The sequence below is a fragment of the Python bivittatus genome, unplaced genomic scaffold (assembly GCF_059951505.1).
Source record: "Python bivittatus isolate LINGU-HERP-01145 unplaced genomic scaffold, Pbiv_v1 ctg000060_np1212, whole genome shotgun sequence".
Taxonomy (NCBI): Eukaryota; Metazoa; Chordata; class Lepidosauria; order Squamata; family Pythonidae; genus Python; species Python bivittatus.
The window spans coordinates 15,941,657-15,957,638 of NW_028277044.1; the positions used below are offsets into that span (position 1 = coordinate 15,941,657).

General features: G+C 38.3%; 1 protein-coding gene across 3 annotated transcripts in view; it reads right to left on the minus strand.

Annotated features, from left to right (window-relative positions):
* Positions 1-322: 322 nt before the first annotated feature.
* The window catches only part of RASA3 (RAS p21 protein activator 3), a 167,159-nt gene continuing 151,499 nt past the window's right edge, over positions 323-15,982 (minus strand). For all 3 annotated transcript variants that reach the window (XM_088136544.1, XM_088136545.1, XM_088136546.1), the window contains exons 18-24: positions 14,609-14,682; positions 11,580-11,686; positions 11,288-11,370; positions 7,706-7,914; positions 5,955-6,058; positions 4,050-4,233; positions 323-2,647 (exon numbers count right to left, since the gene is read on the minus strand). In XM_088136544.1, coding sequence (XP_087992670.1) covers positions 2,572-2,647; positions 4,050-4,233; positions 5,955-6,058; positions 7,706-7,914; positions 11,288-11,370; positions 11,580-11,686; positions 14,609-14,682 — 837 coding nt within the window. In that variant the 3' untranslated portion in view covers positions 323-2,571. The remainder of the gene's footprint in view (positions 2,648-4,049; positions 4,234-5,954; positions 6,059-7,705; positions 7,915-11,287; positions 11,371-11,579; positions 11,687-14,608; positions 14,683-15,982) is intronic.

Sequence of the window (15,982 nt, forward strand, 5' to 3'; positions counted from 1 at the left end):
TTTTTTTAAAGTAGTCCTTTCTTTATAAGTAAACCAATTAAAACTGGGTTTTACTGATAGCCAAAGCTGTACAGCCTCCCCCCCATTGCTGACTTGCAAACAAAAGCAGACGTTCTCTGAAGTAAGAATCAGATGGCAACTGCAGCTGATTAACTGACCGATCAAACAAATGAAGCCCGTATCCCTTCACCATACAGGCAGCCTTTGATGAAATGTTGCTGAAGCCACTGTCTGTGCCTAGCTGAAGGTACAGCTTCACCTTTGTGAAAAGGTTTGTCAATATTTAGTTTGTAACAAACACACACACGCTTTTCAGAAATAAAACACTTCTTTTAATTGGCAAATAGAACACACATTGCAGGTCATTAGTATTTCGTCAAAAGACTATTAAGTTACAAATACATTTAAAAAAACTGGCATTCAGTTTCAAATGGCAGTTCAGAGCACATGGTACGGTTCTTCCCTAGCATTTCTGTTGGCAATTGATAGGCTATAAATTCTCATTGTGTAGTTTCCTAATGTACCCTAATGCTAAGAACAACAAGAACCATTAAAAATAGAGACTGCATAAAAGACTTGTCATTCTTTTTTGTAAGGATTTTACTACTGTGGGGCTGGTTTGCAGACATCACTCTTCACGTTTCTTCTAGGATCCAAAGAAGCTGAAGGTTCATTAAGTGTGGTCCAAGAGTAGCCTGTAAGTTCTGTCACATGACTTTGACTTTTGTCAAAGCCCAACATGAATCAGACTCTTAGAGAAGCTATGACAGCTATATTGGGTTGGATCCAGACAGTTAGGCATATCTAAGTTAACTGAAATACACAAGGCTTATGCTGGTCATAACATACTTTCTACCTATCAGTGGGGCTTAAAGTGCAACTAACTTGGTCTGGGTCCGAGCCATTTTATAATTTTATAGTGCACATGTGCACGCACACATCTTGTCACTCCCCCAACAATATTTATTTGCATTCATGAGGTATGCTGCACATTCCATTTCATGTATTCAGGGGAATCTGTGGGGAGGGGTGTCAAAAAAGTCAAGATTGTGGTCGTGTGGTCGCCATCTTGAGTTTTTTGAACCCCCCCATGCCCTGCATCTACTTATAACATATTAATAAAATACACTGTATGTTAATACAATGAAAACAACCCAAACTAAATATATCTTTATCCTTGAAATACTTCTTGTTTAAATGCTTATATGAAACAATCAGGTAGTGCCAGGAGAACAGGAACTTCAGCCTCATCAACATTCAGGATAAAGCTTCCATAACTTTCTGTTAAGATCTCTCTTTACCAATATCTTGCTGACAGCATCTTCTCCTGCACCTTTAAGGGAGCATAACAAGCTACTCTTACATTACAGCTCTGCCTTCTTCAGCCTATTGCATATGGAATGTTGTTGTTCCTACACTAATATTTCTATGTAGGTTGCGCAAACCATCTTGCAAAAATCTTCGTTTGTCTCCATTCCTTGCTGAAATGTATTAGTATGTAGTATGTTGCAGTCAACCTCTCTAGAGAAGAAATAGCTTTTTTTTTTAATCAGAGAATATAGCCGCCCTTTGCTTTCCAAATTCCCTGAGGAAGAACCTGGTGAGGTCACCTACAGTACTACATATTAAGTCAACTTTTCATGAATTAAATTTATCTCTGCTTCCTCCTGTAAATATCACTGAAAAAGAAGTGTGTGCTCACTTCGCTCATTGAGAAATTGCTCATGGTTGATTTTATTTCTTACATGGAAATATTAGAGATGTAAGAAACGTATTGCATTTGAAATGGCCCTTAAATAGTAGAAAATCATTAATTCTGATCATCAAACCATTGTTTTTGTGACTACTCTTCAAGTATTCTTGTACTATTCATACTTCACTTGTTTGAATATGTAATTATTCATGTTTATAGGAAAAAATAGAAATTGACTGAATGCCTTAGTGGAAACAACTCTGTTATCTCAAAAATTCCAGGGAGTACCATTAAATAGTAGACTTTCTTTTTAGAAGCCAGTTCTTCTGAACCCAATAATACGCTGCTAATGCTAAGAGCAAAATACCCTGTTGTTCAGTCTGCTTGGGGTCAAGGCAAGCTCCAGTGAGGGGAGACTACATCTATAACCAATGGGGCTTCTCTCCATTACAAAGCAAATGCTGCAAGGCCTTCCCTAATGGCTCTGTGGCGTAATGCAAAGTAGCCCCTAATCAGCCATCAAAAATTAGAAATCTAGAAAAAGGCTCTCAGCCATGTAAAAGGATTGTGGAAGTTGTCAATATGAAGTCCACAGGCTTTGATCATTGAACTGATCACTAGATTCCAAGAAACCAGAGCAACACTTTTAAAAATGCAGCACAACACATATGATGAGAACCACCTAGAAGGCAGAGTTCCTTCATCTGTTAACACCAGATGAATAAAGTGCATAGCAACGATTGTAATAGTTCTTGGAGAGAGAGAAAACACTTAGCAAGCCTCAGCAAGCTTGACATTTGTTATGTACATCTTGCTACAGGTGGCTTTTCTCTTTCTTCAGTCCTTCAGCAACACCATCTTGTAACTTTCTTCAGACTTCAAATGGAATGCGCTGAGACTTCTGACTGTTGCCTTATGTAACTCTGGAAGCTCTTGTCACCAATGGGATGTTCCCTAGAAAGTGAAAAGGGGGAAGAAAAAGATAAAGGAAAGATCGACATGCTTAGTCTAAATTTTCAGATAGCAAGAAAGATCCTCCACAAAAAACATATCCAGACTGAAAGTTTTGGCATGAATGATAGCATCATGGCTGTGAGATGGATGGATCTGTACATCATTTCATATGATTTAAGTTTAATTTAAAGAAATAAAATAAATACAGAATAGAAACCCATGGAATATATATGGACATTTTTGCAAGCTAAACAGGTTGTACAGGTCATGTCTGATAACAAAAAAAAACAGAGATCTAGGGAATAATCACATGATTTTCTGAAAGAAGATTTGGCAACTGTAACGAGTCAGGCTGTAACGAGATAAGACACAGAGTATGTCCTTTGCCTCCCTAGGAGATGCCTCACTACTTTAAAGAAATACGCTGGTAGGAAGATGATGTTTATCTTGCAGTAGAAAAGGATAGCAACTGTTCATGTAGTAAACAAGTGAAATTAATAGCTTTGTGCTGAAATTACAATTTACCTTACTTGGTTAATGCGGACAGAAGAATCAGATCATTAATCCACCTATCTCAATATGCTATAAATAAAATACCAGCCTCTTCTGGTATTTGGCAACCTTCTCCAGAAAGAAAATGGCCTGAAATCTCATTGTTTTTCTAATTTCACCTGGAAATATCATGGAGTATTGCAAGAGGAAAGGGGGATTGCCCAGAATTTTGTTATTTTTATTACAAAAGATTTTATTACAAGATTTTTATTTCAGTATTGCTATTGTTTTTTTAATTTGGATGGGTTGGTGGCTATCACCAGTATTTGGGCTGCTGTTGGGCATAAGAGTAATTTGTAGCCTACAACTTCCAAGTATTTCAGATAGGAATCTTTGCTAGCCATACCTGGAACTCCAAACATTTTCCTATAATACATGGGCTCCAATATTGAGCTATAGCCTTCCCCAAAGGATGTAGAATGCTTCTCTTTCTCCAAGAAGAGCTTGTTTTTGCATGCAGTCTTCAGCAGCCCAGATGCTTTAAGGCCTGCTGCTCTGAAGATGTCTTTGCAGAACTATACTGTTAATTTCTTGCTCTCAGTAAAATCGTACCTGATTATTAACGTTTTGAAACTAGCCTGCAGAAAACTGCCATTCCATAATTGAAAATCATTGGTATATCATGGTAGAGGAGAGGGGCTGGCTCAAGGACACTGGCAGAGAGGAACAGACAGTGGATATATGCCACAAACTATGAACAAGTGCTTTGTGTAGCAACAGCAATGACTCAATGAAGGCAACACATCTATCCATTGCAAGCCATTAACAAACTGAAACTTAACCACCATTCCTTGTTTTCCCAGCAAGTCAACTGCTATGTCAGTAGTGCTTCAGAACATCCCACACTTACTGGCTTCCATATTTTGTCTTCTTGAACTTATCCCTCTTGTACTGGGCATGTTCCTGTTCTAAGGTTTTAACATTTGCTATAATCTGTTTTAGTGTCTTATAAGTCTCTTGAGGGTCATCAATGACAAAGGTTGAATATTCTTCTTGCTCAGGCCCATCGTATACTGATTTGCTGCCGCAAGCCTCTGTCAAAAGAGATTTCAGAAAAGAAGGATTTGTAACTTGTGAGGCTAATAAAGATTAAAAATGATCAGAACTCAGTTAGTACCCTGGGAACGACAAGACAATCTTAATCAAGAATAAGAGATAATACACTGGAGTAGTTTGAGACCATGTAAAGAATCCTGTAAGATCAGGTTGTGCATTTGAAAATTCAGTGGGCAGTCAACTCCCAAAAGTTTCCAAACTGGGCATGGAGATAACAGTATTCGCAAGAACGCTGCTAATGAGTCTTTTATTGACAGTAGCCAACAACTTACCTTCCATTACTGATATTAACTAAATACTTATTTTCCGTGATTTTTTCTTTTATTTTTTAAATTTGTTTTATTATATTGTTATGAGACATACGTAATACATTATATATTTTTCTCCTTTTAAAGTTACCTAAGCTAGTGACCATTAAGAGCTGTATGAATTCCTGCAGCCTACATCAGCCTTCCCTAACCTGTTGCCCTCTTCATGTATTGGATTTCCAATTCCAGAAAGTTTGACCAGCAACAGGTAGGTATTCTGGGAGTTCAAGCCCAACACATTTTGGGACCATCAGGTGGGAGAAGACCATCCTGCAGTTGGCTTAGACAGAAAACCATGCATTCCAAAAGCATCTATTAGTGTCAAATGTATCACATGCTGAATTACTATCAAAACAATTTAGAATTCTATGCACTTTTGCACAGCTGAGTTATGGTTTACTCCAGGGAAGGAAGGACTTTATCCCACTATTGCACTTGAGTTTCTCATGTTCACCTTGTGTAGCTTCACCCATACCTCCATTTGGCCAAATTAAAATCTCATAAATCACATTTATGATCCCTTTACCAAATTATTATCTCTTGACCACATAAGAGGTGTGAAGATTCCTTGTTCTAGAATAGGAGTGCAAAGTGAAAAGCAGTGAGGATTTCACTCTTTTCCTTTCATGACGGACCTGATCTGAAAGCCACCACTCTCAACAGCTGCTATCTGCACTGAGAGTAAAGCTTCCACTGATACTAGTAGAAGTTATCTTCCCACTACAAATGGTAGCCACTGGGAAAGGAATGTGTGCAGTGAGAGATCCTGGGCAATGGTTTAAAAGCCCGTCTCAAAGATCCCAGTTAAGGGCCCCAGCCTCTCGGCAACTATAATTAAAAAAAGAAAAACATTCAGCCCAAAGCCACTCAGGTGATTAACTTCCAATCTAATGTTGCCATATGAAAAAAATGTAAGTGCCTACACCAGTGTTGTCCAAACATGGCCACTTTAAGATGAGTGGACTTCAACTCCCAGAATTCCCCAGCCAGCATGGGGAATTGAAGTCCACTCATCTTAAAGTGGCCAAGTTTGGACAACACTGGCCTACACAAAGCTGTCTTTCAGAGGTGGTCTCAGGATCCAGTGCTTTCCTTAAAATGATGAAAAGCAAGTTTGTGCTGTAAATGTGTGCAATGTCACAATGCAGACACAAAAGCGGCAGAGCTCGTGTTGCTTCGGCACAACACTATTTTCCTCGTTTGCTCCCCCTTGCCCCTCTATTCCCCATTTCATAAAGAATGTGACTTATTCAGAATGGGGAAATAAAGGGAAAGAGAAAGGATGCTCAGAAAGGAAAGCAAAGGCCATCATTTTGCAAGACGTTCCTTAAAACTAGGTTTTATTTAAGAGGAGTTGTGTGAATGAAGCAATAATTCATTTGCATACGCACCTTGCATTTTCTCCAGTTTGGTCATATACAGATTGAATAGGGAGTAGATGCGTTCTGTTTCTCTATCTCCATCGATGTCTAATTGTATATTTGCTGGTAGACCCCTACACAATCATTTAAATATTGTCAAGAAATTTTGAAATTTTGAATTTCGTTTATGGGTTGAAATGGGTTTTGATGAAGAGGACAAGATCCCGCAATGGAATCATTTTAGTTACAGATTGATAATACATTTTTAATAAACTGATGTATGAGACAAACACATTATCAGGAACAAAACAATGCAAAGGAAGAGGCATTCCAAACAGGAACCATAACATTTGTGTAAAGGAAAGAAAATATTCTACTGCCTGTAATGTATTTAAGCCCAGTCAGGCTGAGGTTATTGAAAGTGTGAGGGAAAAACAAAATCTTTTGCACCCTGGCCCTGAAAACCAGACCATGTTTGCACTAGCTCATCTTCCAGGAAAAAGGCACTGCAAAGCCAGATTGCCACAACAAGGAAGGACTTTTGTGTTCCAGCCATGGGCCCCCCCGCCTCTCTCTCCTGCTGCCAGCCCTTCAAGGAAGACTAGACTAGAAAACCAAACCCATGGAAGCTAATACTACTATTATTATAAAGCTGTTGTAACAGAATCTGAATGAGCTTCTCCCCTCCCTCCCTTTATCTTCATGAGAACTAGGGAGGGTCTTGTCTGTGACGTTTCCTCAAGGTTGCAGTTCTGATCCAGACTCAGATTTCTTTTATCTGACTGTTGTCTTGGTAGCGGCTCTTCTTCCTGTTCTTCAAGGTTATTCCTTCCGTCCATTATCCTGGCAGATCTTAATACTTCAGCAGGTTCAAACTGGGAAGGATGTTCTCTGACATTTCAGACTCCTAACTCATTAAGGATCTTACATATCATTCCTAAAACTTTGAATGTATCTTGTGCCTTTAGGACCACTGTAACATGGCCTCTAAAAGATGCTTCAGACAGAAACCTCGGTGCCATGTTCTGGAATGGCTGCATCTTCCAAATCTCCTTCAGGAGCAACTCCGTGTAACATGCGCTGCCGTAACATGAGATAACCAGAACATTGACTCATATGGCCTGGCCATCCATGCCCAGGAAAGGTCACAGCTAACAGAGCGACTGGAACTCAAATGCAATCTAAGTCACTAAGCAACTTTATGCCTCAACAAGAAGCATATTAAGAGCACTGATTATGGGATGACCTGAATCTGCAAAAACGCGCATATGAATAAGCCCATACTAACAAAACTTTTCTTCTGCATTTGGATGATGCCCAACTGTGTTGAGGACAGGGTTGTTGTCCCCCCCCCCCCCAAAAGCACCTCCTCTTCTAGGCTAGAAAAACAGGAATTCTTCTTTTAAAGATGGGGCCTGCTGCATGCACTTCTGGTAAGAACTACAGCATATGTAAAAACATACTTCCAAAAGACTAAAATCTAGCTAACTGGGGATATTCAGAGTAAATAAAAAGATTTGTAAGATAACCTTCGTGCTTAATAAATCCAGCTATAATTCTAGTCTGGTGAGAATAAGTCTTTTAAGGCTGTCCTATATTGCAAAGTCACTAGGCTGATATAAGGAAGACTAGATAGAGAAGAAAAACTAGGTAGTGTTTAGCGCATGTTTCAGACTCGCCTGTTCATCCACAGCATCGGGTCTCAGTCGTTCATCATCCAGATTACACACACCTCATCATCAAATACTTACAGCAAAATTTAAAGCAGGAAGCATCCTTACCCAGTGCAGGGAGTACAGCCAGGAGTATTATCTGCAGTAGCTTTGCAGCACAGCCAGTGCCCATTAAGGTATGCAGAGGGATGGTAGACAGTGAGCCGTTTCTTGTTACACTGGCTAACTTTGGTGAGGATATCAATCCAGTCCTTGGCCTCAACGCAATTATTGGCCTGAATGTAGAGCACTCTTTCAGGCTGAATCACCTGGAACATCTAAAAGGGAGACAGAGAAACCACCAATGATTAACATGGAACAATGCTTAAAATGTAATGTTTCAGGGGGAAAAAAGCCTGTTTGGAATATCCATTTTTATTATTGGGTTGCTCAGTGGCTAGCTCTCACTCAGACCCTGGGCTCACATCCTGACTCCTTTGATACGATCTGTGTAGCAATTTGCAGACTATAAAATATATTACAAGACAAGGCAGCCATTCTTCCAAGAAACAAGTGCCTATTTTAGAGGTTGTCCTTGATCCCACCCTATCATTAGAAGCAGAGATGGCCTCAGAGGTGAGGAGGGCCTACACTCAGGTTTGGCTGGTGGACCAGATCAGGCCTACTTGGACTGAGTGCACCATTGACTGCCTGAGAAGTTAGATACTTACAAAATAAGCCTCTTCTAATATCATCCAACTAATGCATTAAAATCAGTTGCAGTGATGTCTATAGTAAACCATGATTCATCATGCATATGGCACTCTTATGTACTTCATGACATCTATCTCAGCTATATAAGTCTTGGCATTCATATAATGATGCCACACATTTGCTGCCCCCTGTTCTGTGGATGCCAATGATCAGCTGGAGGGGCCTGGCTCACAGTCCCACTCTTGGGCTTGGGTCCTAGTGGAGTGGTCAGGTGCACATAATTATGGAACTGGCCTCCATGTCATCTCCTTTCAACGAACAGGTAAAGCCTACCATTTAGCCAAGCATTTATGGAATACAATTACACTCTGACCATACAGCCTGTACATTTCTCTGTTACTAATTCTATGTTTCTGGTGTCCCCCATCCCATTGCCAAATAAATTTAATTTTTAATTTTTGACTTGAGGTATTTCTCTTTTATTACGATAGTAGTGATAGTTTTATGACATCCCACCCCCAAACCAATTCCTTTTCTTGTAAATCATTTCTCCTTTGGGCAGAAGAATGGCATAGCAATACACTAAATGAATAAATACCACACAAAGAGTCAATATGGTGCAATAGCTAGAGTGTTGATTTAAGTCACAAGATCTAAGTTTATGTTTCTGTTCAGCCATGAAATCCAATGAGTCTCTATAAGCCAACCAGCACAATCTCCTCATTAATGCAAGGAAAAAAACTGAGATAAACTGTACCTATACCCTCTAAGGAAGGGTGAGATTAGAAAGATGAGAGAAAACAGAATACTTATTTGCTTGGCTATTTTGGGTAATTAAAATGCAAAGCCTTCCTTGCTGTGTGAAAAAAAATCTGATTGTTTGAAACTGCAGATGAGGATAAATTTATGTCCATCAGAATGCATGTTTGAATACAAAATGTACAGGCAAATACAATATCTTTGCCTGCAATCACAAACTGTTTAGGAAAACACTATTTTAAAAGTTAATTGATTTAACATATACCCCAGCTTTGAATTACTGTAGTCAAAATAATTACATAATACTTAAAAGACATAAAATCTAATGTAAAAGAAACTAGAAAAAAAGATACGCTAAAAACAGGAGGGTATTCAGTACTTTGAGACATTTATGTGTGCTAATAATTTATTTTCAAAATTCTACACACACAAATGCATTTTAAAATATATTTATATTCTGGCTATCTTTTAAAACAAGATGCATAAAACTCCATAAATATAAGCAATTGTTTTCATATAGAAAAAAGACACTATTGTGTATTAGGAATGAATACATATATAAACACTCATTCATGCACTTATACCAAACATCAATATAGAGCTCATATTCTGCAGTCTAGTTGTACCATATTGCAGGCTGTTTGCTTTTCAAGGTTAAATAATACAATTTTACCCTTTGAAAATAGGCATTATAATCACATGCCATTTCAAGATAGACGTCATTGTGGAGCTGTATCTATGTTCATGGAGAAAGAGAATATAGAAACCATGGCTAAATTCTCTAGATAATTGACCAGCATATACTGTATATAAAATACTTCCTCTGTCTACTTACTTATTTGCTTATTTTACTTATTGATTTTATTCAAACATTTATATAGCCGCCCAATTCAACCAATATGACTCTGGGCGGTGTACCACAAAAAATAAACATTTCATACAATGAAATCAACTATGTATCCTTGAAAGAACACTCAAGGATATAACTTAGCAAACTGAACAGAATACACTAAAACAACCACAGGGGACTCCACTCACCTACACCGAAACAGGAAAAAGCCAGGTCTTAACCACACTGTCATATGTTGGGGGGAAGATCTTTCCAGAGAACCGGGGCAGCCGTAGAAAAGGTCCCATCAGATGGCAATACTTAAATGAGGGGACCTGGAGAATGACCTCCTCATGGGAGTGCATGGAGCAAGCAGATATTCTTGGGAGCAGGCAATCCTGCAAGTAGCCGCGCCCTATGCCATGTAGGGCTTTAAAGGTAATAACCAGCACCTTGAATTGCACCCAGAAGCCTATGGGAAACCAGCTCTCAGAATAGCACGTCACATGGGCATAACACACACCTGCATTCTGGACCAACTGAAGCTTCTGCATGTACAGGGCATTGTAATATTCCAAATCGGGAGGTGACTAAGGTGTGAGAAATGGTGAGCAAGAGCTCCCAGTCCAGGCACAGGTGCAACTGGTGCACAAGGCAAAGTTATGCAAAAGACTCCCTTGCCACACCTACCAACTACTCTTCGAGCAAGAGCTGTAAATTCAGGAGGACCCCCAGATTGTGCACCGACTCTGAATGGGGCAGTGCAACCCCTTGCGGAGACAAAAATGGAAGTCCTCCAGTTCTTGGATCTGGGGGACCTTAAACCAATAGCCACTCAATCTTGGCAGGGTTGAGCTGAAGCCTGTTTGTCCCTATCCAGATCCCTATAGCCTCCAGACATGGCTTCATTTGGACAGCCAGGGGTATAGATGTACAACTGAGTATCATTGGCATATAGATGATACTGCACCTCATCCCGACAAATCCTTCATGTACATATTAAAAAGGAGGCAGGAGTGGCTTCATGTGCATATTACGGGGGGGGGGAGGGGTCTAGCCCTGAGGTAATCCGCAAGCAGGACCTAGGTCCTCACCGCTCACCTCCCACCAACACTGACTGGAACCAGTCCCAGAGGGAGGAAGAACACCATTGAAAAATGACGTCCCCCATATCCAACCCCTCAGCTGTCCCAGAAGGATACCATGGTGGATTGAAGGCTGCTGAGAGATCAAGAGACGCCAGGATGGATACACTGCGCCCATCTGAAGCTTGTCACTGGTCATCCATAAGCGTGACCAAGGCTGTTTCAGTACTATGGCCTGGTGTGAACCCTGACTGTATTCAGTGAGAGAACTGTAGATATGAATAAATATATAGTACTTAATAATTAAGAAGGAAAACTACTTACATTTTTCATTTTGAAGGATTCTTCCTCCAATTTTTCTACCGCCAGAATGTTTTCAATTGGAATGCTGCACAGTGGATGATCACCTACAGTGGATAATTGCAAGAAAAAATATTTTAAAACTCCCTGTGTATACAAATATATGTATGTGTATATGTCACAACTGCATTATCACTATGTTTTGTGCCACCTAAATTATTAATCAACAGTTGTGTTTTTTGGGATTTTGATGAACTTTCTTTTGGAAAATGGTGTATTAATATTTAAATTAAAGGGGAAACAAAAGCTTTAGTACCTTTGCTTTTCTGATAGGTAAATTCATGATTAGTGAGCCGAAACCATCTCTTCTTGAAGTTTTTCATGCCAAATCTTTTCCTGCCTTGCGCCCTTTTGATCATAAACCTATTGCAAAAAAGTCCACAGCAGTTTTACATAAATATATTAGTAGATACTCAGCCTGGTCTCCATCAGAAACTGTACTCTTCCTATTAAGCAACCATTCTTGAGAAATCTCTGAAAGCTGTAAAATCAGTTAGAAGATGCAAATTCTGACTAGTTATGTCCATAATACCCATGCTGCCTTAGTAAACTCTGCAGGCCCTTTGTTATCTTTTTACTATTCTTATTACTACTAGTAGTAATGGTCACATCATTACCATTTTACTTTCTTCCTCTTTGATTTTTATATCAGCTTCTTAATCTATTGCTTTTGTTTTACCTGTTTTAGCTACATTCTTACTGTTCTTTTGGTCCAATATGATACATTTCATAGATAAAATAACTCTTTAGCAGTAAGCAAGATTGCTTTGTCCTTAGAGATAAGTGAACCCTGAACAACACAGCTGACAGTTGTGTATGTCTGTGAGGATGCACAGACAAGAATGAATTTAGTCAATGATGTGAACAGGTATAGAAAGTCCAGACAACATTTGTAGTTTAATTAATTAGAGCTCTTTCCTCTCTCTCTCTCTCTCTCTATATATATATATTCAGGGCCAGAGCACTTTGAAGGAAGTACACATGTAGTAACACTCTCATTTCAAATTGGAGCTTGTATGGAAAGCAAAGCTGAAGATTTTCCCAGTTTAAAAAAAAAAAGTTGAAATAAAGAATTTTCAAAACAGGTATCCAATACACAAATTTGAAGTGTTAGTAATTCATGTGCCCTGTATGAATATGCATTTCTTTACATGGGATGGATATAACAGATGTGTATAAAAGATGCAATTATATAAAAGGCCTATTTGTTTTATTAGGAGATTCATTCTTAAATTTATTTCCTGTGAACAAACAATTGTTGGGAATCCTAAAAAGTAGCCACACTTCTTACTGTACTGTAACAGTATTTATAATTTCATTAATAGCTGCATAGAGTAAAAAAAAAATTCAAAGAGAGAAGGAAAAGAAAGAAAATAATTTAGTAGTCTGCTCACTTAATTTACAACCAGTCTCAAGAGCATTTAATTCTTAAATTTTTAAGTTGAATACAAAGGGGTTTGGCTAGATCACCCTTAATTTAAAAAAAAATGGAAAGGACTTGTTCCTAAACATAAATTGAGTTTAAAATAAACATAATAATGAAAAAAGAAAAAAAGAGATAAAAAGATCTGTGTAACATAGTAGCCTAACCAGATAAATTTGATATTAAAGTTTTCAGCTAAACTTGGGCTAAAAAAGACAAAGAAAAAGGAGTTTTTGAAGTGACCTGTGCAGATGTCCTTACAAAAGAATGTAGAAGAAAGTACTTTTTCCTCTTCCTCCTCTATAAAAGTTAACACAGGGAATGACCAATTTTCTTAGCGCTACACTTCCCAAACTGCGCTGGGGCACCCTGGCGCACTGCAGCAAACTCACACAACACATTGTGAGACATTTTAAATGTTTGCAAGGTCCATTTGCAAAACTGGGTTTTTGGTGGTCTATTGGCCCAGGATGCTGTGAAAAAAGTTACTCAGGGTTACGAAGTGGTTGAGAGCCAGATTGGTGTAGTGGTTCAGGCACCAGGCTAGAAACCAGGAGACTGTGCATTCTAGCCCTGCCTTGGGCACGAAGCCAGCTGGGTGACCTTGGGCCAGTCCCTCTCTCTCAGCCCTAGGAAGAAGAAGGCCATGGCAAGCCACTTCCAAAAATCTTGCCAAGAAAACTGCAGGCAGTCACCTGGAGTCAACAGTGACTTGAAGAGACAAACAAAACAAAACACCAGACTGAAAAAGGTTCATTTATTTCTAAACTTTCTAGTTAGTGATGTGCAGCTTTTTAGAGCCAAACCAAAAAAGGGGCTTGGGAAGGAATATGGGTGTACTCTCTGCACCCACTGGTGCTTCCTTAAGGAAGCTACACCTTTCTTGGATTCACTGGTAACACAGCTGCATCCTCATAAGAAAATACACATTTCAGTTAAGGAGGCACTAAAGAGATAGCAACAAGGTACTAAGACTTTGTTGTATCATGTTGGCTTTTCCTTAACTCAAATGTGCATTTTCCTGGACCGCACAACTACCATGTAATCTCAGGAAAAGAGATGCTTTCTTTAAGGAAGTATCAACAAGTACAGCAAGTACATTAGACCAACATCTCCCATGAGTCATCTTTTTCTACTGTAGTTCCAGATAGTATACTGTATATCACTCAGAGTTTTAGGGACTTGTAACTTGTCAAAGCCCTTAAATGAGGTGCTTAATTAAAGAGCAAATGTTTGTATCAGGTATATGACAGAAAGCTATAGCTAAATGTCATCTGTCTTTATCATCTTATCTGCATGAACTATTATGATCAACTTTCTTTACAGTTAATTTAAGCATCCTTAACACAGCAGGCCAAGCAAGTTAGAGGCAAAATATCAGACAGAAGGAAAATACAGTTGCAGAAGTGTCCATTTGAGTTAAAAGGAAAAGGTTATAAAGTCAAATATGTTTTAAAGTCAGTAGAAATAATTTTAAAAGGAAAAGAATAAAGTTTGAGATGGCAGGTACATATTATGGATCTGATTAAAATGAACTGCATTTAGAAGCAGGTACCCCTTTTATCTTGAACTTAATTATATTTCATGTTTTTGGTACTCAGGAAATATTTTTGGCGGGGAAAAAAGCTGGCATTTTCAGTGATAATCAGATCTTCTAAAAACTTACCATTTCTACCAAAAGGTAGTTATCTGCAGTTCTTTTAATTGTATTTTTTATTTCCACATCCAAGCCTTTAATGCATATTAGACAGCACAACATCTAACACAGAACTTTATGGAACCCTGCTTGTTAAAACTTTATGAGCAGAAGCTAAACCATTTAATTTTATGTATTTGGAAAAACAACACTGATATAAACTCACCCTTCTTTAAGTAGTATTGGTTGCTCTATAATTTTGTGATCTCTCCTTCCAGAGGATGAAATCAAATCTAAGAACTTGGAAGAGAGGATGAACAGACATGAAACAAGCATTTAACACAGATGTCATCTAATTCTTACTTGTTAGTGCAAGTAAGTTCAAGTTTTAAAAGACTGATTTATTGGCCAACAAGAAACAGAATGAAAGGCTTTAATAAATAAATAAATTCCTCAGGTACAAATGAAATACGTTAAGTATCTTATGCTTAACCATATTATGGGTCTGCATGTAGAACTCAAACTTTTTTAGAGATACAAAATATATATGTCTATTTCTTCTCTTTTCCTGATCCTACTCTGAGGCTTACTTTTGATATTTTACTGCAGTTGCAATTGATCCTGATCCAATACTTGCTTCCACATTGGTTGGAGAACACCTAAGTCAGCCGCCTTCAACCTAGAACCCCTCAAACATGTGGGAATGTAGCTATTATGAATTCTAGCCTTTATAACTTCTATCCACATTGACTTGGAATTAAAAGAACTGCAGTCTAACACATTTGGAGGTCAACAATTAATTAAAAGAGAGCCAGTTTGGTCTAGTGGTTAAGGCTCCAGGCTAGAAAGCAAGAGACTGTGAGTTCTAGTCCCACTTTAGGCATGCAAGCTGGCTGGGTGACTTTGGGCCAGTCATTCTCTCTCAGCCCAACTCACTTCACAGGGCTGTTGTGGGGAAAATAGGAAGAGAAAGGAGTATTAGGTATATTCACTGCCTTGAGTTATTTATAAAAATAATAAAGGCGGGATGAAAAAAAAATCTTAAAAAAAAGTGAATGAAAGACTCAAGCCTCTTGTCAATGAGGTCTGTACATGAGATACTTTGACAGTGTATTGTCCTATAGACTGTTCATAAATGTCTTACTAATCCATATGGTAAATGGCTGATCAGCACAGGAATGACATTAAGAAAAAAAATCTATACAGCCTTCCCCAGCCCAATGTTCCCCAGAGGCATTGGGAGTATAATTCTTAATATATTTCAGTGTTAGATAGATTGGTGATAATTCTGTAATTTATAGTCCCAATAAATCTAGAGTAACAGAAGCCTGATGTATAGTCTAAAGGTATAATATTCTTTATGATTGAGAGACTCCAAATATGAAATAAAAAAAAATCTGTCCCTCCTGAACTACCTGAGAAAGTTCAAAATTATCAAACTATTGCACTATTACATATTACTGTAACTCTAAAGATACCTATTGAAGAAAACTTTAAATCGGTATGCCAAAACCCATTCAGTGGCCAAAAGATTTACTTCTAATATTTTCCCATCTTCTCCATTATTATTTTTGCTTCTAATTGATTATTTAGAATATAC